The sequence below is a fragment of the Salvelinus fontinalis genome, chromosome 11 (genome assembly GCF_029448725.1).
Source record: "Salvelinus fontinalis isolate EN_2023a chromosome 11, ASM2944872v1, whole genome shotgun sequence".
Taxonomy (NCBI): Eukaryota; Metazoa; Chordata; class Actinopteri; order Salmoniformes; family Salmonidae; genus Salvelinus; species Salvelinus fontinalis.
The window spans coordinates 4,270,081-4,294,987 of NC_074675.1; the positions used below are offsets into that span (position 1 = coordinate 4,270,081).

At 42.9% G+C, this 24,907-nt stretch overlaps 1 protein-coding gene across 4 annotated transcripts; it reads left to right on the top strand.

Annotated features, from left to right (window-relative positions):
- Window positions 1-229: 229 nt before the first annotated feature.
- On the top strand, window positions 230-24,907 carry LOC129864896 (globoside alpha-1,3-N-acetylgalactosaminyltransferase 1-like). 4 transcript variants are annotated; one of them, XM_055937206.1, is made up of 7 exons: window positions 232-589; window positions 10,411-10,449; window positions 10,534-10,593; window positions 16,783-16,836; window positions 20,389-20,421; window positions 22,464-22,598; window positions 23,863-24,907. In XM_055937206.1, exons 1-7 carry the CDS (start codon window positions 522-524, stop codon window positions 24,551-24,553), a joined length of 1,080 nt encoding a protein of 359 aa, XP_055793181.1. In that variant the 5' UTR covers window positions 232-521; the 3' UTR covers window positions 24,554-24,907. The 4 variants fall into 4 exon arrangements, with proteins under 4 accessions (XP_055793183.1, XP_055793182.1, XP_055793185.1 ...); XM_055937208.1 differs by lacking the exon at window positions 16,783-16,836 and having other exon boundaries at window positions 230-589; XM_055937207.1 differs by lacking the exon at window positions 20,389-20,421 and having other exon boundaries at window positions 231-589.

Consider the following 24,907-nt stretch of genomic DNA (forward strand, 5'->3'; position numbering starts at 1 on the left):
AGATGCCTCACAAGTCCTCAACTGGCAGCTTCATTAAATAGTACCCGCAAAACACCAGTCTCAACATCAACAGTGAAGAGGTGACTCAGGGATGCTGGCCTTCTAGGCAGAGTGGCAAAGAAAAAGCCATATCTCAGACTGGCCAATAAAAAGGAAAGATTAAGATGGGCAAAAGAACACAGACACTGGACAGAGGAACTCTGCCTAGAAGTCGCCTCTTCACTGTTGACGTTGAGACTCATTTTAAATGTTAAATGGGTGTGGGCCCCTTTAAGAGCACATGAGTCAGGGTTAAGGGAGAGCTGACCAGTTAGAGTTAAAGGACAGACAATCAATTTCACGTCTTATTTAAAACCACAAGATCCAGTTTTAACTGACAACAAACAACTTTTACTGGGTCCTAAGTTCTCACAAGGCTTGCAGAAGAGATCCACTGGTTTCATTGGAGAGATCTTCATTTGATTGGATATTGCTTCTAGTGTAGGATAAACTAAATACTTGCTGACACTATTGGAGGAACAATGAGTTTCAGTTCAAATGTAAAGCAGTTGGTTCTCCTTCTCATTGTTGGAATCTTCTTGCTTCTGGGGTATGTATGTTTCTATATTTTATGTAATTACTATGCATGTACTATGTGTGTCTGTAAATGGTGTTATTTTGGAACAACTAAATCTGTACTAAATAAATAGAAGTTGAGTTAAAGTGATGTTATCCTGTCTAGGACTGGGGTACCGCTAGCGGCACTCCTCCCACATCCCACGGTTAAGGCAGAGCACGAAATTCCCCAAAAATATATTTTTTAAATATTTAACTTTCACACATTAACAAGTCCAATACAGCTAATGAAAGACACAGATCGTGTGAATCCAGCCAAAATGTCCGATTTTTAAAATGTTTTACAGGGAAGACACAATATGTAAATATGTAAATCTATTAGCTAAACACATTAGCATAAGACACCATCTTTTCTTTGTCCACCAACACCAGTAGCTATCACCAATTCGGCTAAACTAAGATATTGATAGCCACTAACCAAGAAAAAACCTCATCAGATGACAGTCTGATAACATATTTATGGTATAGGATAGGTTTTGTTAGAAAAATGTGCATATTTCAGGTAGATATCATAGTTTACAATTGCACCCACCGTCACAAATGGACTAGAATAAATACATAGAGCAATGTGTTTACCTAATTACTAATCATCAAACATTTCGTAAAAATACACAGCATACACTAATCGAAAGACACAGATCCTGTGAATACAGACAATATTTCAGATTTTCTAAGTGTCTTACAGCGAAAACACAATAAATCGTTATATTAGCATACCACATATGCAAACGTTACCAGAGCATTGATTCTAGCCAAAGAGAGCGATAACGTAAACATCGCCAAAATATATTAATTTTTTCACTAACCTTCTCAGAATTCTTCAGATGACACTCCTGTAACATCATATTACAACATACATATACAGTTTGTTCGAAAATGTGCATATTTAGCCACCAAAATCATGGTTAGACAATGACAAAAGTTGCCCAGCTGGTCAGACAATGTCGTGTGCCATATTAGACAGTGATCTAGTCGTATACATAAATACTCATAAACTTGACTAAAAAATATAGGGTGGACAGCGATTGATAGACAATTTAATTCTTAATACAATCGCTGATTTACATTTTTTAAATTATCCTTACTTTTCAATACAGTTTGCGCCAAGCGAAGCTACGTCTAACAAAATGGCGTCATAAGCGATTAACATTTTTCGACAGAAACACGATTTATCATAATAAATTGTTCCTACTTTGAGCTGTTCTTCCATCAGAATCTTGGGCAAAGAATCCTTTCTTGGGTCTAATCGTCTTTTGGTCGAAAGCTGTCCTCTTGCCATGTGGAAATGCCCATTGCGTTCGGCATGAACTGGAACCGTGCCCAGAGATTCACAGTGTCTCAGAAATAAATGTCCCAAAATCGCACTAAACAGATATAAATTGCTATAAAACGGTTTAAATTAACTACCTTATGATGTTTTTAACTCCTATAACGAGTACAAACATGACCGGAGAAATATTACTGGCTACACTAATGCTTGGAAAAAGAGCAGGTCGGTGTCCACCGCGTGTCCGGCGCATCTGGAAAAGAGTTCCTACCTACACTTTTTTTTGTTTTACAGTGGCTGTGATTGCGCAATCGACACCATTCAAAGCGTCATCACGTAAAGGCATCCAGGGGAAGACGTAAGCAGTGTCTGTATCCTCATAGCGTTCACAGTGGCCTTTAAACTGACTCCAGATCAGGGGCCAAAATGTGTGAAATCTGACTCCATGTCAGGGAAATTTACATTTACATTTAAGTCATTTAGCAGACGCTCTTATCCAGAGCGACTTACAAATTGGTGCATTCACCTAATGACATCCAGTGGAACAGCCACTTTACAATAGTGCATCTAAATCTTTTAAGGGGGGGGGGGGGGGCAGAAGGATTGCTTTATCCTATCCTAGGTATTCCTTGAAGAGGTGGGGTTTCAGGTGTCTCCGGAAGGTGGTGATTGACTCCGCTGTCCTGGCGTCGTGAGGGAGTTTGTTCCACCATTGGGGTGCCAGAGCAGCGAACAGTTTTGACTGGGCTGAGCGGGAACTGTACTTCCTCAGTGGTAGGGAGGCGAGCAGGCCAGAGGTGGATGAACGCAGTGCCCTTGTTTGGGTGTAGGGCCTGATCAGAGCCTGAAGGTACTGAGGTGCCGTTCCCCTCACAGCTCCGTAGGCAAGCACCATGGTCTTGTAGCGGATGCGAGCTTCAACTGGAAGCCAGTGGAGAGAGCGGAGGAGCGGGGTGACGTGAGAGAACTTGGGAAGGTTGAACACCAGACGGGCTGCGGCGTTCTGGATGAGTTGTAGGGGTTTGATGGCACAGGCAGGGAGCCCAGCCAACAGCGAGTTGCAGTAATCCAGACGGGAGATGACAAGTGCCTGGATTAGGACCTGCGCCGCTTCCTGTGTGAGGCAGGGTCGTACTCTGCGGATGTTGTAGAGCATGAACCTACAGGAACGGGCCACCGCCTTGATGTTAGTTGAGAACGACAGGGTGTTGTCCAGGATCACGCCAAGGTTCTTAGCGCTCTGGGAGGAGGACACAATGGAGTTGTCAACCGTGATGGCGAGATCATGGAACGGGCAGTCCTTCCCCGGGAGGAAGAGCAGCTCCGTCTTGCCGAGGTTCAGCTTGAGGTGGTGATCCGTCATCCACACTGATATGTCTGCCAGACATGCAGAGATGCGATTCGCCACCTGGTCATCAGAAGGGGGAAAGGAGAAGATTAGTTGTGTGTCGTCTGCATAGCAATGATAGGAGAGACCATGTGAGGTTATGACAGAGCCAAGTGACTTGGTGTATAGCGAGAATAGGAGAGGGCCTAGAACAGAGCCCTGGGGGACACCAGTGGTGAGAGCGCGTGGTGAGGAGACAGATTCTCGCCACGCCACCTGGTAGGAGCGACCTGTCAGGTAGGACGCAATCCAAGCGTGGGCCGCGCCGGAGATGCCCAACTCGGAGAGGGTGGAGAGGAGGATCTGATGGTTCACAGTATCGAAGGCAGCCGATAGGTCTAGAAGGATGAGAGCAGAGGAAAGAGAGTTAGCTTTAGCAGTGCGGAGCGCCTCCGTGATACAGAGAAGAGCAGTCTCAGTTGAGTGACTAGTCTTGAAACCTGACTGATTTGGATCAAGAAGGTCATTCTGAGAGAGATAGCAGGAGAGCTGGCCAAGGACGGCACGTTCAAGAGTTTTGGAGAGAAAAGAAAGAAGGGATACTGGTCTGTAGTTGTTGACATCGGAGGGATCGAGTGTAGGTTTTTTCAGAAGGGGTGCAACTCTCGCTCTCTTGAAGACGGAAGGGACGTAGCCAGCGGTCAGGGATGAGTTGATGAGCGAGGTGAGGTAAGGGAGAAGGTCTCCGGAAATGGTCTGGAGAAGAGAGGAGGGGATAGGGTCAAGCGGGCAGGTTGTTGGGCGGCCGGCCGTCACAAGACGCGAGATTTCATCTGGAGAGAGAGGAGAGAAAGAGGTCAAAGCACAGGGTAGGGCAGTGTGAGCAGAACCAGCGGTGTCGTTTGACTTAGCAAACGAGGATCGGATGTCGTCGACCTTCTTTTCAAAATGGTTGACGAAGTCGTCTGCAGAGAGGGAGGAGGGGGGGGGGGGCGGGGCAGGAGGATTCAGGAGGGAGGAGAAGGTGGCAAAGAGCTTCCTAGGGTTAGAGGCAGATGCTTGGAATTTAGAGTGGTAGAAAGTGGCTTTAGCAGCAGAGACAGAAGAGGAAAATGTAGAGAGGAGGGAGTGAAAGGATGCCAGGTCCGCAGGGAGGCGAGTTTTCCTCCATTTCCGCTCGGCTGCCCGGAGCCCTGTTCTGTGAGCTCGCAATGAGTCGTCGAGCCACGGAGCGGGAGGGGAGGACCGAGCCGGCCTGGAGGATAGGGGACATAGAGAGTCAAAGGATGCAGAAAGGGAGGAGAGGAGGGTTGAGGAGGCAGAATCAGGAGATAGGTTGGAGAAGGTTTGGGCAGAGGGAAGAGATGATAGGATGGAAGAGGAGAGAGTAGCGGGGGAGAGAGAGCGAAGGTTGGGACGGCGCGATACCATCCGAGTAGGGGCAGTGTGGGAAGTGTTGGATGAGAGCGAGAGGGAAAAGGATACAAGGTAGTGGTCGGAGACTTGGAGGGGAGTTGCAATGAGGTTAGTGGAAGAACAGCATCTAGTAAAGATGAGGTCAAGCGTATTGCCTGCCTTGTGAGTAGGGGGGGAAGGTGAGAGGGTGAGGTCAAAAGAGGAGAGGAGTGGAAAGAAGGAGGCGGAGAGGAATGAGTCAAAGGTAGACATGGGGAGGTTAAAGTCACCCAGAACTGTGAGAGGTGAGCCGTCCTCAGGAAAGGAGCTTATCAAGGCATCAAGCTCATTGATGAACTCTCCAAGGGAACCTGGAGGGCGATAAATGATAAGGATGTTAAGCTTGAAAGGGCTGGTAACTGTGACAGCATGGAATTCAAAGGAGGCGATAGACAGATGGGTAAGGGGAGAAAGAGAGAATGACCACTTGGGAGAGATGAGGATCCCGGTGCCACCACCCCGCTGACCAGAAGCTCTCGGGGTGTGCGAGAACACGTGGGCAGACGAAGAGAGAGCAGTAGGAGTAGCAGTGTTATCTGTGGTGAGCCATGTTTCCGTCAGTGCCAAGAAGTCGAGGGACTGGAGGGACGCATAGGCTGAGATGAGCTCTGCCTTGTTGGCCGCGGATCGGCAGTTCCAGAGGCTACCGGAGACCTGGAACTCCACGTGGGTCGTGCGGGCTGGGACCACCAGGTTAGGGTGGGCGCGGCCACGCGGTGTGAGGCGTTTGTATGGTCTGTGCAGAGAGGAGAGAACAGGGATAGACAGACACATATTTGACAGGCTACGCTAAAGCAAAGGAGATTAGAATGACAAGTGGGCTACACGTCTCGAATGTTCAGAAAGTTAAGCTTACGTAGCAAAAAATCAATAAAATTAAAAATCTTATTGACTAAAATGATATAGTACTGCTGGCTGGTGAAGTAGCCTGGCTAGCAGTAGCTGCGTTGTTGAAAGTGAAGCTGGCTAGGTGACCTCGACAGTTTCTCTAAACTACACAATTATCATGGATACAAGGACAGCAAAGACAACTAGCTAACACTACGCTAATCAAGTCGTTCCGTTGTAATGTAAGTTTCTACAGTGCTGCTATTCGGTAGAAGTTGGCTAGCTAGCAGTGTTAGCTAGCAGTGTTGGCTAGGTAGGAGGACGGCAGCGCGGCAGGCGAAACTAGCTGGCTAGCTAACCGATAATTACTCAAAGTTACACAATTATCTTAGATACAAAGCTAGCAAAGAAAACTATGTAGCTAGCTAACACTACACAAAACAAGTCGTTCCGTTGTATTGTAATCGTTTCTACAATGCTCTTCGGTGGCAAGCTGGCTAGCTAGCAGTGTTGGCTACGTTGCGTTAATTTCGAACGAAAATAGCTCGCTAGCGAACCTCAATAACGACGCAATTATGTTTGATAAAGGACGGCTATGTAGCTAGCTAAGATCAAACAAATCAAACCGTTGTACTGTAATGAAAATGAAAATCGGACCGTTGTACTATAATGAAATGTAATGAAAAGTTATACTACTATTCGGTAGACGGTGGACGTTTGCTAGCTGCTGGGCAGATAGCAGTGGACAACGAGACGACGAAATACGATAATTACGCAGTTATCTTTGATACACAGACGGCTATGTAGCTAGTTAAGAAGAAATTGCTAAGGTTGGACAAATTAAATCGTTGTACTATAATGAAATGTAATGAAAAGTTATAAAAGTTATACTACCTGCATATACCTGCAGAGCGAATGCAGAGCGAATGCAAATGCGACCGCTCGCCCCAAACCGGATGTCTGTAAATTGCTGTAGAATGAGTTCTGTTCCACTCAGAGACAAAATTTCAACGGCTATAGAAACTAGAGACTGTTTTCTATCCAATAATAATAATAATATGCATATTGTACAATCAAGAATTTAGTAGGAAGCCGTTTAAAAATTACACGTTTTCCAGAAATAGTGACAACAGCACCCCCTAGCCTCAACAGGTTTTAACCTACTATTTCTATTTCATGTCAACTAAGTGTACTAAGGAAAGTATGCTGACCCACCTACAAGTGTTTGTAATACCCACCTTATCTAACCACCTTAAACTGTACTTGTCAGATTATATTTGAGTGTTCTCTATACACTTTCGGTGTACTTGTAGTGACACTGAAAGATAATTGCAAATAGTAACGTCACTAGCATATCCCATGTACACTAAAGGTGCACTTTATCTAGCTTTGGTGTACTTTTTACATTTCACTCATTTAGCAGACACTCTTATCTAGAGAGACTTACAGTCAGTACATTCATCTTCAGATAGCTAGATGGGACAACCACATATCACAGTCATAGTCAGTACATTCATCTTCAGATAGCTAGGTGGGACAACCACATATCACAGTCATAGTCAGTACATTCATCTTCAGATAGCTAGATGGGACAACCACATATCATAGTCAGTACATTCATCTCCAGATAGCTAGATGGGACAACCACATATCACAGTCATAGTCAGTACATTCATCTCCAGATAGCTAGGTTGGACAACCACATATCACAGTCATAGTCAGTACATTCATCTTCAGATAGCTAGGTGGGACAACCACATATCACAGTCAGTACATTCATCTTCAGATAGCTAGATGGGACAACCACATATCACAGTCATAGTCAGTACATTCATCTCCAGATAGCTAGGTGGGACAACCACATATCACAGTCATAGTCAGTACATTCATCTTCAGATAGCTAGGTGAGATAATCACATATCACAGTCATAGTCAGTACATTCATCTCCAGATAGCTAGGTGGGACAACCACATATCACAGTCAGTACATTCATCTTCAGATAGCTAGGTGGGACAACCACATATCACAGTCAGTACATTCATCTTCAGATAGCTAGGTGGGACAACCACATATCACAGTCAGTACATTCATCTTCAGATGGGGATATGGTGCAACAAAAAGGTTAATTCTTCTTCTATCTAACAAAAAATGATTCAACTTAAAGCAGATTAATTGATGTGAAAAATGCATAATATAACCTGTTTGTATGTATGTCTGTATGTATGGTCAAAAGACTATACCTCACCCTCGTCTAGCTAGGACTCCCCTCCCCGAAGGCCCTACTTCCTGGAGAGGATCTGATCTCAACTTGGATGTTGGCCCACCACTTCAAGCTCAACCTCGGCAAGACGGAGGAGCTCTTCCTCTCAGGGCAGGCCTGCACGCTCAAAGACCTCTCCTTCATGGTTGACAAGTCCACAGTGTCACCCTCACAATTGCAGCGACATGAACTGAGGAATTTAAAAAAATATAATGTCAGAGCTCGAAAGACAGGGAAAAGCACCTGCAATTTGTGACTGTTTGATACGTTGAACATTACATTATCGCAGACTTTGACTGACGCTTTCAAGACTTTGCGATCCTGGAACGTCTGGCAACATTTATTGTTCTTTCCGTTTGGTGTGGAAGTTGATGTTGTCGAAATTGCAACAAAAAATGGCGTAATTGTTTCATTAGGAAACATCAGCCGTCGAGAGTGAAAATTTGACACTGCAAAGCGACCTCCAAATCAAATCAAGGCCATCAGGGGGAACACGTCTGGAACCTTATCGTGGACGAGAAATATCCAAACATGAGAAAAGTTGCCATGTAGATGACAGCATATTTTGGATCTAACTAGCTTTGTGAGTCAACACTTTCAGACATGAAGATCAGGTCAAAATAGCAGATGATCACCTGGACACCTACTTGAGGCTAGCAATCACTAGCTACAACCCAGACCATGCTAAGCTAGCTGACAGCATGCAGTGCAAACAATACAATCAATAGGGTGACATTTTATTTAATATTGGGGGGGGGGGGGGGTATACCGCATTAGGAAGAGTGTGGAAAAAGTATATCGTATGTAACTAAAGTCTGGGCCGCCCTGCTCTACAACACCCGTAGAGTACGACCCTCACACTGGAAGCGGCGCAGGTCCTAATCCAGGCCACTTGTCATCTTTTAAAATGATAAACTTGGATTAGCTAACATAACGGGCCATTGGAACACAGGAGTGATGGTTGCTGATAAACCTAACTTTGGTTGGTTTTCAACATTCCCAAGTTCTCTCATGTCACCCCGCTCCTCCACACACTCCACTGGCTTCCAGTTGAAGCTCCACTACAAGACGTGGTGTTTACCTACAGAACAGCAAGAGGAAATGCCCCTCCCTTCCTTCAGGTTATGCTCAAACCCTACACCCCAAACACAGCGCTGTGAAAACAATTAAGAAGTTTGAGTTTTGGGAAACACTGAGATCCTTTGCACAATGTAGCCTAGTCAGATGTCTAATATTTGGCCTAATGTGGAAATGCAACGCATCAACACAACAAATGCAACTAAAGGATCTAAAGATACTGCGTGTTTAAACTTCATCAAAGGGGACAAAACTTAGAACGGGAAGAAATGTTTAAAACACATCTAAAATGCCAAACGTGCACATGTTCAATTCAAAATGGGTCAATATGCTGAAATGGATGACTGTGTTTTAAAAGCATTAAAGGAGGTCTAAAGGGGCATTGCATTTAACAATCAAACCAACAACTGTGTCATTGTAAATTGAGTGAACTAAAAGAGAATGATGGAGGAGGATATCCCAAATAAGACCCCACTGGAGAGGGCAGAGGAGCATCTAAATTCACTCTATGCAGCCCGGAGAGGCAAACTTGGAGAGTATACACACACAATTAATGAAATAATAGTCATTCTTGTTGATGGAGGAAAATTTGAAACTGTGAATGAGGGTCTTGAGGCATTTTATGTTGTTCTCAATGACTTTCAGAATGATCAGGAATCTGTGCTAGAGCTGGTCACAGAGGAGGAACAGGGAAATGACTTTCAGAATGCTCAGGAATCTGTACTAGAGCTGGTCACAGAGGAGGAACAGGGAAATGACTTTCAGAATGCTCATGAATCTGTACTAGAGCTGGTCACAGAGGAGGAACAGGGAAATGACTTTCAGAATGCTCATGAATCTGTACTAGAGCTGGTCACAGAGGAGGAATAGGAAAATGACTTTCAGAATGCTCATGAATCTGTGCTAGAGCTAGTCACAGAGGAGGAACAGGAAAATGACTTTCAGAATGCTCATTAATCTGTATTAGAGCTGGTCACAGAGGAGGAACAGGGAAATGACTTTCAGAATGCTCATGAATCTGTACTAGAGCTGGTCACAGAGGAGGAACAGGGAAATGACTTTCAGAATGCTCATGAATCTGTACTAGAGCTGGTCACAGAGGAGGAACAGGAGAATGACTTTCAGAATGCTCATGAATCTGTACTAGAGCTGGTCACAGAGGAGGAACAGGGAAATGAGAGCATGAAATTCTGCTACGCACAATGGGGCAGGAGAGTTCTACCATGAGCTTTGAGATATCCTTATTAGAAATTGGCAACGTGGAAGGTGACACATTTCTTACATTACCAAGGGTCTACACCCAGAGTAACATCCCAGTGACAAGAGAGAAGGTAATGTAAGGATAGTGTAAGCAAACTTGTGCAGCCCATAATTTGTAACTCGACTCAACTACGCTGGATCACCATTTTCAGTAGCTAACTGCATTACTGCGTTGCCTAATTGTGTAGGATATAAATTAGGCTTCAAAGACAAGCTGCAAATCTGATGTGGATGAAAAGCAGTGTCAGCAGCACATGTTGTGTAATAAATTAAATGTTTTCTTGGCAGACTTGAACTGATTCTCTCCTCTCTTCCGATAGGTATGTTCATTACAGCTTCTTCAATGAAAGGCTCAATGGGTAAGCCCAAGTTTCTGTTCATTTATTACACCCGAATGATGCTATACTGTGCTATGGATTTTCTGATTTGATTCTTATTCACAGGGTTTGGTTTGAGGCTTCCAACAGAGATATCCCAGTTGACGAGGACCAGAGGAACACCAGGTTAGTTGATATAAACTGAGAAATTCTCCCAACAAGTCATGATACTTGGTACTTCTAAACACTCTTTCCTATTTCCTTAATGTTTCCCGTTAAATAATTGACAGAGATGTACTGTACACAGTTACTAGTGGTTCTAATGGCCTATTATGGGATTACATTCAGTCATTCAACACCTTAATGCGCTCCTCAACACTATAGACCTGACAGGACTGGACAAGCTGAGAAACTAATATTTAGAACTTCACAGTCATATCTATCATTTCTCTCAGGGGTATTATTGGCTGTTGATAGATGGAGGCTAACATCTTCATGGCACCAATAAGGATGTGAACGAGTCATATTGTGATGTTGGTTCATCGTTGCTGTTACCCTACACTATTATTAAGAAGAGCATACGACTAATCCTGGAGGATCAAAACCCTCTCGTAGGCCTTCAACGTAGTAAACTTAACGGCCCGCTGATGGGCCATCAACAAGCTTCCCCTTGTATTCAAACTGGTTAGGAGGTACAATTAGAGAAAACCAACTGATTATAGTCCCACTAAGAGCAAACCAACAACCATCAGCTTTGGTTCCAACAAACACAGACCCACCAGAAATACCCAACCCCAGACCCATCAGAAATACCCAACCCCATGACCCACCAGAAATACCCAACCCCATCACCCATCAGAAATACCCAAGCCCATGACCCATCAGTAATACTCAACCCCATGACCCGACTAGCAATGTAAATCAGTATGATGTTGTCCCGATGGTATGCAAAGGGTCTGGGGGGGAATTTTCTCTCAGATTGTTTGCTATAGTTGAATCATGGTTTGATTATTTGTTACAATGTATTTATTCCGTTTGGTTGTTTACTCACTGTAAAAAATTGTCAAACAAACTACAATACTTGAACAAAACCATGTGTGTATCGGATGTCACACCACTTGCTCAGTGAGTACCAGCTCCTCCTAATTCGGCTCACACCGAGGCTGGAGCCTGTTGGACGTACTGCCAGATTCTCTAAAAGGACGTTGGAGGCGGCTTATGGTAGATAAATTAACATTCAATTATCTGGCAACTGCTCTGGTTGACATTGCTGCAGTCAGCATGTAAATTGCACGCTCCATCAACTTGAGACCTTTGTGGTATTGTGTTGTGTGACAAAACTGCACATTTTAGAGTGGCCTTTTAGTGTCCCCAGCAGAAGGTGCACCTGTGTAATGATCATGTTGTTTAAATCAGCTTCTTGATATACCACACCTATCAAGTGGCTGAAATGTCTTGGCAAAAGATAAATTATCACCAACAATGATGTAAAGACATTTGAAAGAAATAAGCTTTTTGTGCGCATAGATCATTTCTGGGGGGAAAAAAAATTCAGCTCATGAAACATGGGACCAACACTTAACATGTTGCATTTACACACTGAGTGTACAAAACATTAAGGACACCGTGTCTTTCCATGACATAAACTGACAGGTGAATCCAGGTGAAACATATGATCCTTTATTGATGTCACTTGCTAAATCCACTTCAATCAATGTAGATGAAGGAGAGGAGACGGGTTAAAGAAGGATTTTGAAGCCTTGACACAATTGTACATGTATTGCATATGACAGCTTGATGAAAAGCAGTCAATATTCAGGTCCCCAAGAAAGTAGATTCTCTGTTTACCGTCACATATACTATCAAGCATCTGACACACATTGTCTAGATACTGACTGTTAGCACTTGGTGACCTATATAAAAAACCCTAAAAGGCTTTAGGTGAGGCAAGGTAAACCTGCCACCTCTTCAATAACACTTGACATGAGATCTTATCTCAGCATTACAGGGAAATGGCTCTGAATATAAACAGCAACACCTCCCCCATAAGCATTACAGGGAAATGGCTCTGAATATATACAGCAACACCTCCCCCATAAGCATTACAGGGAAATGGCTCTGAATATATACAGCAACACCTCCCCCATAAGCATTACAGGGATATGGCTCTGAATATATACAGCAACACCTCCCCCATAAACATTACAGGGATATGGCTCTGAATATATACAGCAACACCTCCCCCATAAGCATTACAGGGAAATGGCTCTGAATATATACAGCAACACCTCCCCCATAAGCATTACAGGGAAATGGCTCTGAATATAAACAGCAACACCTCTCCCATAAGCATTACAGGGAAATGGCTCTGAATATATACAGCAACACCTCCCCCATAAGCATTCCTGTCTCTTCTGTAGATGTTATTTCCTTATAGCTACTGCAGTATCATTAAAGGAATTATCTTAGTGAGTCTCATAAATGGCTAACATACAGAACTTTATCTGATGTTAGCAAGTTATTGATGTAATAAATCTTATTTCTAAGGCTACTTATACAGTGCATTCAGGACGTATTCAGACCCTTTGACTTTGACACATTTTATTACATTACAGCCTCATTCTAAAATGGAGTAAATGGTTTCCCCCCCCCTCATCAATCTACACACAATACCCCATAATGACAAAGCAACAAAACGTTAAAAAAAAAAAAATCAGTTGTCCTAATGGGGAATCAGCAGACAGTTGTCCTAATGGGGAATCAGCAGACAGTTGTCCTAATGGGGAATCAGCAGACAGTTGTCCTAATGGGGAATCAGCAGACAGTTGTCCTAATGGGGAATCAGTATACAGTTGTCCTAATGGGGAATCAGCAGACAGTTGTCCTAATGGGGAATCAGCATAGAGTTGTCCTAATGGGGAATCAGTAGACAGTTGTCCTAATGGGGAATCAGCAGACAGTTGTCCTAATGGGGAATCAGCAGACAGTTGTCCTAATGGGCAATCAGCAGACAGTTGTCCTAATGGGGAATCAGTAGACAGTTGTCCTAATGAGGAATCAGCAGACAGTTGTCCTAATGGGGAATCAGCAGACAGTTGTCCTAATGGGGAATCAGTAGACAGTTGTCCTAATGGGGAATCAGTAGACAGTTGTCCTAATGGGGAATCAGTAGACAGTTGTCCTAATGGGGAATCAGTAGACAGTTGTCCTAATGGGGAATCAGAAGACAGTTGTCCTAATGGGGAATCAGCAGACAGTTGTCCTAATGGGGAATCAGTATATAGTTGTCCTAATGGGGAATCAGCAGACAGTTGTCCTAATGGGGAATCAGTATACAGTTGTCCTAATGGGGAATCAGCAGACAGTTGTCCTAATGGGGAATCAGCAGACAGTTGTCCTAATGGGGAATCAGCAGACAGTTGTCCAAATGGGGAATCAGCAGACAGTTGTCCAAATGGGGAATCAGTAGACAGTTGTCCTAATGGGGAATCAGTATACAGTTGTCCTAATGGGGAATCAGCATAGAGTTGTCCTAATGGGGAATCAGTATTCAGTTGTCCTAATGGGGAATCAGTATACAGTTGTCCTAATGGGGAATCAGTATTCAGTTGTCCTAATGGGGAATCAGTATACAGTTGTCCTAATGGGGAATCACTTTACAGTTGTCCTAATGGGGAATCAGTAGACAGTTTTCCTAATGGGGAATCAGCATACAGTTGTCCTAATGGGGAATCAGCATAGAGTTGTCTTAATGGGGAATCACTTTACAGTTGTCCTAATGGGGAATCAGCAGACAGTTTTCCTAATGGGGAATCAGCATACAGTTTTCCTAATGGGGAATCAGTAGACAGTTGTCCTAATGTCCTAACAGACACCGGTTAGTGAGGCTGATTGAGGTAGTATGTACATGTAGATATGGTTAAAGTGACTATGCATATATGATCAACAGAGAGTAGCAGTAGCGTAAAAGAGGGGTTGGCGGGTGGTGGGTGGCGGGACACAATGCAGATAGCCCGGTTAGCCAATGTACGGGGGCACTGGTTGGTCGGGCCAATTGAGGTAGTATGTACATGAATGTATAGTTATTAAAGTGACTATGCATGTATGATAAACAGAGAGTAGCAGCAGTGTAAATGAGGGGTTGGGGGGGGGGGGGGGGGGGGAGAATGCAAATAGTCCAGGTAGACATTTGATTACCTGTTCAGGAGTCTTATGGCTTGGGGGTAAAAACTGTTGAGAAGCCTTTTTGTCCTAGACTTGGCACTCTGGTACCGCTTGCCATGAGGTAGTAGAGAGAACAGTCTATGACAGGGGTGGCTTGGGTCTTTGACAATTTTTAGGGCCTTCCTCTGACATCGCCTGGTGAAGAGGTGCTGGATGGCAGGCAGCTTAGCCCCAGTGATGTACTGGGCCGTTCGCACTACCCTCTGTAGTGCCTTGCGGTCGGAGGCCGAGCAATTGCCGTACCAGGCAGTGATGCAACCAGTCAGGATGCTCTCGATGGTGCAGCTGTAGAACCTTTTGAGGATCTGATGACCCATGCCACATTTTTTTTTGTTTCTTGAAGGGGAATAGGCTTTGTCATGCCCTCTTAGCGATTGTCTTGGTGTGTTTGGACCTTTCTAGTTTATTTGTGATGTGGACACCAAGCTGAGCACCCACCCCTGGCGGGCTCCAGTGTTGAGGATCAGCGTGGCAGATGTGTTGCTACCTACCCTCACCACCTGGGGGCGGCCCGTCAGGAAGTCCAGGATCCAGTTGCAGAGGGAGGTGTTTAGTCCCAGGGTCCTTAGCTTAGTGATGAGCTTTGAGGGCACTATGGTGTTGAACGCTGAGCTGTAGTCAATGAACAGCATTCTCACATAGGTGTTCCTCTTGTCCAGCTGGGAAAGACCAGTGTGGAGTGCAATAGAGATTGCATCATCTGTGGATCTGTTTGGGTGGTATGTAAATTGGAGTGGATCTAGGGTTTCTGGGATAATGGTGTTGATGTGAGCCATTACCAGCATTTCAAAGCACCTCATGGCTACGGACGTGAGTGCTATGAGTCTGTAGTCATTTAGACAGGTTGCCTTCGTGTTCTTGGGCACAGTGGTCTGCTTGAAGCATGTTGGTATTACAGACTCAATCAGGGACATGTTGAAAATGTCAGTGAAGAAACCTTCCAGTTGGTCAGCACATGCCCGGAGCACACGTCCTGGTAATCCGTCTGGCCCTGCAGCCTTGTGTATTTTGATCTGTTTGAAGGTCTTACTCACGTCGGCTACGGAGAGCCTGATCACACAGCCGTCCGGAACAGAGAGCTAAGTGTTCAGGATTAATTTTGTTTTATAATTTTTTAGATACAATGTTTTTACTATTATAATTATCATAAAGGCTGCTATTCTACTTGGAATGAAAAAAAAAAAACTTGGAAGGAAAACGTTTGTCAACGACAGTCTTTGATCTTGTCTCTGTAACATCATTTGTTGTTTAGCTCCAGGGAAAAGGCTTCTTATTCGCTAGCACAGCCTCAAGTTATTCATAAAACCAATATGATATTTTAATTGGTTATTCATAAAACCAATATGATGTATAAATAGGTTATTCATAAAACCAATATGATATATAAATTGGTTATTCATAAAACCAATATGATATATAAATTGGTTATTCATAAAACCAATATGATATTTAAATAGGTTATTCATAAAACTAATATGATATATAAATAGGTTATTCATAAAACCAATATGATATTTAAATTGGTTATTCATAAAACCAATATGATTTATAAATTGCTTATTCATAAAATCAATATGATATTGATATCAGCTTAGAAAAAATGTAGCTGACATCGATATAGAGTTTCCATATCGGTGCCCATCACTAATAATCAAATCAAATGTTATTGGTCACAAACACATATTTAGCAGATGTTATTGTGGGTGTAGTGAAATGCTTGTGTTCCTAGCTCCAACAATGCAGTAACATCTAACAATTCACAACAGTACACACACATCTAAAAGTAAAATAATGGAATTAAGAAATATATGAATATTATAATTAGTATTGTTGGAGTGGCATTGACTAAAATACAGTAGAATAGAATACAGTATATACATATGAGATGAGTAAAGCAGAATATAAACATTATTCAAGTGACTAGTGTTCCATTATTAAAGTGGCCAGTGATTCCATGTCTATGTATATAGGGCAGCAGCCTCTAAGGTACAGGGTTGAGTAACCGGGTGGTAGCTGGCTAGTGATGGCTATTTAACAGTCTGATGGTCTATGTAGCTGCTATAGATAATAGTTACAATAGATTCAGTATGTGTATTATGTATACTGTACAGCCATTGTTAATCATTTTACTACGTCTTTCTATTCATACAGTCTGAGTAAGCCCATATTCAGGAGCAGAGTACAGAACCTCGTCTCTCCAGAAAGGTGTGTATCAGTATTTTACTGTACCATCGTTCACTATTTTGGCTGGCTACCCAAACTCCATGCTCCTGGCCAAACTCTACGCCACGCCCATGGACGTTCGTTTCTTCATTGCAATGAATCTGGCTCTGAGTACGTCCGCGACAATTTCTCTAACAAAAACACATTTGAACTTTTTTAAATTAGTGGAATTACCATGTCGTTTTTTTATCCACATGGTTTAACCCATGGATGTAATCATGAGGTTTGTGGAGAACTGATTTGGGGGGGGGTAATTAGGGGTGTGTCCTCCAGTGGCTGTGGGCTTTAGTTATGTTAATTACGACTAAGTTAGAGGTTGTATGTGATTGATGTCGCTTTACAACAGATTATGTAATGTCAGGTAAAACATTACACAAGTCGTGATCTATCACCGCAGATGTGAAATTACACATATGTAATGTTGATATTATTATTAAACCAGATTTTGTATAGATCATTGAAGATCTATTACACGTATGAACATAATGATTTCCCCCTGATGCTGAAGACATCAGTTTTGTAAGAATGGAAAATGTCTGATGAGCAACGATACATCACAAACACAATCCATTCTCATTGTGGTCAGGGAAGATTACATTAGCGACTTAGTCCGGTCAGTGATCAATTGACAAGTCTTAATAATGCTACATGGCTACCTGTTACCAGCATGTAAATATATCACTTTATCCCCCAAAGTGTTGGAGAGTAAGTTGAAGAGGGCATGGGGCTGAGAGGATGGGATACTTTTCACTCATTGGGTACAATAGATCCCACCTCTCCCCCAACACAATGACACAGACCAACTACAAATGCCATCTCCATCCAACAACAGCCAGCCCAGACCCAACCCCTTCCCCTTCCCCAACACAAGGAAACAGACAAACAGTTAACTATTCCACCAGACCCAACCCCTTCCCCAACACAAGGACACAGACAAACAGTTAACTATTCCACTAGACCCTTCCCCTTCCCCAACACAAGGACACAGACAAACAGTTAACTATTCCACCAGACCCTTCTCCTTCCCCTTCCCCAACACAAGGATACAGACAAACAGTTAACTATTCCACCAGACCCTTCTCCTTCCCCAACACAAGGACACAGACAGTTAACTATTCCACCAGACCCTTCCCCTTCCCCTTCCCCAACACAAGGACACAGACAGTTAACTATTCCACCAGACCCAACCCCTTCCCCTTCCCCAACACAAGGACACAGACAAACAGTTAACTATTCCACCAGACCCTTCCCCTTCCCCAACACAAGGACACAGACAAACAGTTAACTATTCCACTAGACCCTTCCCCTTCCCCAACACAAGGACACAGACAGTTAACTATTCCACCAGACCCTTCCCCAACACAAGGACACAGACAAACAGTTAACTATTCCACCAGACCCAACCCCTTCCCCAACACAAGGACACAGACAAACCGTTAACTATTCCACCAGACCAGCCATCAAACCGCAGACTCCAATCTCAAGCAGACAAAATACATTTATCAACAGACAAGCAAAAACTAAAAACAGGAAGTACTAGCGATGCGCTCAATACGGAAATGTGCCGATGAAGCAGACACTAAGTTTCAGGACTGTTTTGCTAGCACCGATTGGAATATGCATCGACGACGTAGTCCCCACAGTGACTGTACGTACATATCCTAAACGAAAGCCATGAATTACAGGCAACATCTGCACCGAGCTAAAGGCTAGAGCTGCCGCTTTCAAGGAGAAGAACACAAATGCAGACACCTATAAGAAGCCTCACGAAGCCCTCCAACGAACCATCAAACAGGCAAAGCATCAATACAGGATTAAGATTGAATCCTACTACACCGTCAGATGTGGCAGGGCTTGCTAACTATTACGGATTACAAAGGGAAACCCAGCCGCAAGCTGCACGAGGGACGCGAGCCTACCAGATGAGCTAAATGCCTTCATGCTCGCGTCGAGGCAAGCAACACTGAACCATGCATGAGAGCACCAGCTGTTCCCGGACGACTGTGTGATCACACTCTCCGTAGCCATTGTGAGTAAGACCTTTAAACAGGTTAACATTCACAAGGCTGCAGGGCCGGGATGGATTACCACGACGTGTACGCAGAGCATGCGCTGACCAGCTAGCAAGTATCTTCACTGACATTTTCAACCTCTCCCTGGCCCAGTCTGTAATATCCAGATGTTTCAAGCGGACCACCATCCCCGTACCCTAGAACGCCAAGTTAACCTGTCTGTCGTTCTGCTCCTGAGCAAGGCAGTTAACCCACTGTTCCCCGGGTGCCGATGATGTGGATGTTGATTAACTTCTCTAGGGTAGGGGGCAGCATTCGGAATTTTGGATGAAAAGCATGCCCAAATTAAACTGCAAGCTACTCATCCCCAGAAGATAAGATATGCATATTAGTAGTAGATTTGGATAGAAAACACTCTGAAGTTTCTAAAACTGTTTGAATCATGTCTGTGAGTATAACATAACTTATTTATCAGGCGAAACCCCGAGGACAAACCATTCAGATTTTTTTTTTGAGGTCACTCTCTTTACAATGATTTTCATTGGGGAACCAGATTTCTAAGGGACCTGCTTGCAGTTCCTACCGCTTCCACTGGATGTCAACAGTCTTGAGACATTGGTTGAGGTTATTCCTTTGTGTAATGAAGAAGTACGGCCATCTTGAACGAGAGTCAATTGAAGTGTCCTGTTAGATAGAAGCGCATGACCAGAAAGCTAGCTATTGTTGGTTTTAATCCTGTATTGAACACAGATCATCCCGTCTTCAATTTTATCGATTATTAACGTAAAAAAATACCTAAAGTTGTATTACAAAAGTAGTTTGACATTTTTTGGGATATTTTGTAGTCACGTTTGAGCAAGTTGGAACCGGTGTTTTTCTGGATTAAACGCGCCAAATAAATGGACATTTTGGATATATATCGATGGAATTAATCGAACAAAAGGACAATTTGTGATGTTTATGAGACATATTGGAGTGCCAACAACAGAAGCTCGTCAAAGGTAAGGCATGAATCACTTTTCACAGTGTCGCGCCTGCAGGGTTGAAATATGCTTCTCTGTATTTGTTTACTATTGTGCTATCCTCAGATAATAGCATCGTTTGCCGAAAAGCCTTTTTGAATTCTGACATGTTGGCTGAATTCACAACCAGTGTTTCTTTAATTTGGTAGCTTTCATGTGTGATTTAATGAAAGTTAGATTTTTATAGTAATTTTCATAGTAATTAATTTGAATTTGGCGCTCTGCATTTTCTCTGGCTTTTTGCCAAGTGAGACAGTAGCGTCCCTCCTAAACTCAGATTTTTGTATATAAATATGAACTTTAACGAACAAAACATATATGTATTGTGTAACATGAAGTCCTATGAGTGTCATCTGATGAAGATCATCAAAGGTTAGTGATTAATTTTATCTCTATTTCTGCTTTTTGTTACTCCTCTCTTTGGCTGGAAAAATGGCTGCGCTACCGTCCCACATACCCTAGAGAGGTTTTAACTAATGAATTGCATTTTGTTCTCCCAGGCTATTGTACAAGCAGCCCAGTGTCTTGGTGGGGTGAGTATTATTGTTACCTTATGTTAGTTACATATCATTGTTATCTTCCACATCAGCATGTAGCCTAGTATACCACACGTCTTTTCATGGACCTTAATAACACCTCCCAAACCCGGATCCGGGTTCCCCCCATCAAAAAAGCTGACTAGCATAGCCTAGCCTAAAGCCACAGGGATATCATATAATAAAATGTTCATGAAATCACAAGTCCAAGACACCAAATGAAAGATACGCATCTTGTGAATAAAGCCATCATTTCTGATTTTTAAAATGTTTTACAGGGAGGACATAATATGTAAATCTATTAGCTAACCACGTTAGCAAAAGACACCACTTTTCTTACTCCACCATTTTTTTACTCCATCAGTAGCTATCACAAATTCGGCCAAATAAAGATATAAATAGCCACTAACCAAGAAACAACCTCATCAGATGACAGTCTGGTAACATATTTATTGTATAGCATATGTTTTGTTAGAAAAATGTGCATATTTCAGGTATAAATCATAGTTTACCATTGCAGCCACCATCCCAACTCTCACCAAAGCGACTAGAATAACTACAGAGAGCAACGTGTATTAGCTAATTACTCATCATCAAACATTTCTTAAAAATACACAGCGTGCAGCAGATGAAAGACACAGATCTTGTGAATTAAGACAATATTTCAGATTTTCTAAGTGTTTTACAGCGAAAACACAATATAGCGTTATATTAGATTACCACAATAGCAAACATCACAACAGCATTGATTCAAGGCAAAAATAGCTATAACGTATAAACCACCAAAATATATTAATTTTTTCACTGACCTTCTCAGAATTCTTCAGATGACAGTCCTGTAACATCATATTACACAATTCATATAGAGTTTGTTCGAAAATGTGCATATTTAGCAGCACAAATCGTGCTTATACAATGAGAATAGTGTCCATAACGTCAAGCAATCTGTCCGGCGCCATCTTGGAAAGGCACCTATTCTTATCGAAAACTATTCATAAACTTGACTAAAAAAATACAGGTTGGACAGCAATTGAAAGACAAATTAGTTCTTAATGCAATCGCTGAATTACATTTTTAAAATTAACGTTACTGTGCAATACAGGGTGCGATAACGCAAGGCTACACTGCAAGAAATGGCGTCTTATGCATTTGACATTTTTCAACAGAACAATGAATTATCAGCATAAATAGTTCTTACTTTTCGATGAACTCTCATCAGAATCTTGGGATAGGTGTCCTTTGTCCAAAAGAATCGTTGCTAGGTTGGAGAACGTCGTCTTCCACGTTACAATTAGCAGTAAACATTAGCTTGAGAGAGAGAGATACCCAACTTCCTACAGCGCCAAGAAAATAAATACCCGAAAATCGCAATATACTGACATAAACTGATATAATTCGGTTCAAAATAACAAGATTATGATGTCTTTAAAGCCTGTATCGAATAAAAACACAGCCGGAAATGTATAAGATCTATAACCGATGTTTCCAAAAGAACATTCCAAGGTCCTCAGTGCGTCAGAGCGAAGGGGAAAAGAACGATACACCTCGTTTCCAATCAATTTATAGACTTTCAGCTCTGCCTAGAGACTCCATTTCAAGGCCCTCTATTCGCTGACACCCAGAGGAAGGCGTATGCAGTGCATCTCAACCAATAGAAGACAGGCAGATTTATAAACAGGTCTGAAAACAGGTTGGAAAATTCTGCATTCTCAACTCCACATAGGGAAATTGCTCTAAGTCCAGTTCTGTTTCACCCACAGACATAATTCAAACGGTTTTAGAAACTAGAGAGTGTTTTCTATCCAATAGTAATAATAATTTGCATATTGTACGAGCAAGAATTGAGTACGAGGCAGTTTAATTTGGAAACGAATTTGTATTATGTCGAAATGTCACCCCCCTAGTGGCAAGAAGTTAAATTGCAAAAATATTAAGATAATAATCAGTACAATACAGTCCGGCTTGATCTGTATATCTGTAAACATTGAGGTAATAATCAGTACAATACAGCAAGGCTTGATCTTGTTTTGTTTCTTTAGTCGTACTGATGTGATGGCAGTCACCCCATGGTTGGCACCCATCATCTGGGAAGGAACCTTTGACCCTGACCTCATCGACATAATCTACAAGTCCATGAACCTCACCATAGCAACCACAGTGTTTGCCGTTGGAAAGTGAGTAGCCTACAACTTTTCCCAAATGTTCAAAAGGGAAGTTAAATTATCAATATTTTGACAACATTGAAACTACACTGAGTGTACAAAACAGTATGAACACGTGCTTTCTCCATAACAGACTGACCAGGTGAATCCAGGTGGAAGCCATGATCCCTTATTGATGTCACTTGTTAAATCCACTTCAATCAGTTGTAGACAGAGGGAAGGAGACAGGTTAAAGAAGGATTGTTAGACCTCGACACATTTAAGACATGGATTGTGTATGTGTGCCATTCCGATTGGTGAATGGGCAAGACAAAAAAAAACACTCTGTGTATGAGGACATAACCAGCTATGGGAAGCATTGGAGTCAACATGGGCCAGCATCCCTGTGGAACACTTTAGGTGAAGCAACTCAATATTAATGTGTTGTTAATGTTTTGTACACTCAGTGTATAAGGACATAACTAGCTCATGTCACATGGCAGGTAATACAATATCATGATGTCATGATTCATGGCTTGGCTAAGATTTGAATAACTGTACTGCTTTGTATATTTTCTGGTAGACTGTAATTTCTGGTCAGAAACTGTTGAGAATGTCCTATACAGTCCTATGAGAATGACCATACAGTTACAGAGGGTTGCTGGCATCATAATCTCAGGTGCCTGATACTGCCGTTGTGCCCTTGAGCAAGGCATCTTAAACCCTTATGTTATGTACAGGTAACTGACAAAATAATGGAAAACACTAGTGAATGAGGGATACAAAGTATATTGAATGCAGGTGCTTCCACACAGGTGTGGATTCTGAGTTAATTAAGCAATTAGCATCCCATTATGCTTACGGTCATGTGTAAAAAGGCTGGGATAGCCATTTATTTTGGTCATTCTTTTAGCTACCATGGCTCTGCCCCCAGAACAACAATGCCCCTATTTAAAGGGCACAAGTGGTCAATAAATGGTTTGATGAGCATGAAAACCATGTGAACCATACGACAGTCACTAGATCTCAATCCAATTGAGGCGGTGTCTGAGAGAGCGTTGTCTACCACCATCAACAAAACACCAAATGGTCCCTCCGATAGAGTTTCAGACACTTGTAGAATCTTTGCCAAGGTGCATTAGAGCTGTGGCTGATGGTGGCCCAAGGATGCTAGTGGTGGCCCAAGGTGGCTCGTGGTGGCCCAAGGTGACTCGTGGTGGCCCAAGGTGACTCGTGGTGGCTCATCTCTCTATTTCCTATATTTTGGCAGTTACCTGTTTGTTTTAAATTCTGACAGATACGTCCGCTTTCTCCGAGATTTCCTGGAGACAGCAGAGAAGCACTTCATGGTCGACTTCAACGTGCGCTACTACGTTTTCACAGATCGTCCCGACGATGTTCCATCAGTCAACATGTCCCAGGGGAGACATTTGAGTGTGATCCAGGTCCCAGGTTCAAACCGCTGGCAGGAGATATCAGCCCGGAGGATGGAGATCATCCAGACAGCCATCGAACGTCAGATCAGCAGGGAGGCTGACTACATCTTCTGTCTGGACGTGGACAGCAAGTTCCACGCTCGCTGGGGGGCCGAGTCTCTGGGCAGGCTGGTTGCTGTGATTCATCCATGGTTTTACCAGGCGACCCGTGACCACTTCACATACGAACGGCGTCCAGCCTCGACAGCCTACATCCCCATGGATGAGGGAGACTACTACTACGCCGGGGCTGTGTTCGGAGGGTTCGTGGAGGATGTGTACACACTAGCAAAGGTATGTCGTAACCAGCTTGAAGAGGACGCGAGGAATTCCATCGAGGCTGCCTGGCAGGAGGAGAGTCACCTCAACAGGTACCTGCTTTACAACAAGCCCAGCAAGCTGTTGTCTCCAGAGTACCAGTGGGACGACACGAAGACCAAAACCAACGAGGTCAAAGTCATTCGCTTCTCTACTGTCATTAAAAACTATGCTGAAATTCGTCCCAATGTATAGGACTAGGAATTGGATATTCGACCGGCAGAAGAAAAACTTAATTGGTTATGGTTAATGTTAGGTTAAGTTCAGGTATAGTTTCCCTGAGGTTTGGGTTATGGTTAGGGAAAGGCATAAAAGGTCACATTGGATATACAGCTGTCCGGCGCCATTCATTTTCTGTTGGTGAAATATATACACTGACATAAAACTACTATTTTAAATGTACTGTATATCAGTCACTGCTGTAGTTTGTGGATAATAACGTTCTCCACTTAGAGGAAATTACAACCTTATTCATCCTGTATTCTGTAGCCTATCTACTGTGTATGTTGATTACTGGGAACAATCTCAATAAATATGTCTCATAAAATA

What these genes read in the sequence shown, in the direction of transcription:
- LOC129864896 (XM_055937206.1), top strand. Translation starts at nt 522, where the DNA reads ATGAGTTTCAGTTCAAATGTAAAGCAGTTGGTTCTCCTTCTCATTGTT. An exon ending in TTCAATGAAAGGCTCAATGG is followed by an intron (nt 10,450 to 10,533) that starts GTAAGCCCAAGT and finishes TCTTATTCACAG; the next exon opens with GGTTTGGTTTGAGGCTTCCA. An exon ending in GAGGACCAGAGGAACACCAG is followed by an intron (nt 10,594 to 16,782) that starts GTTAGTTGATAT and finishes CTATTCATACAG; the next exon opens with TCTGAGTAAGCCCATATTCA.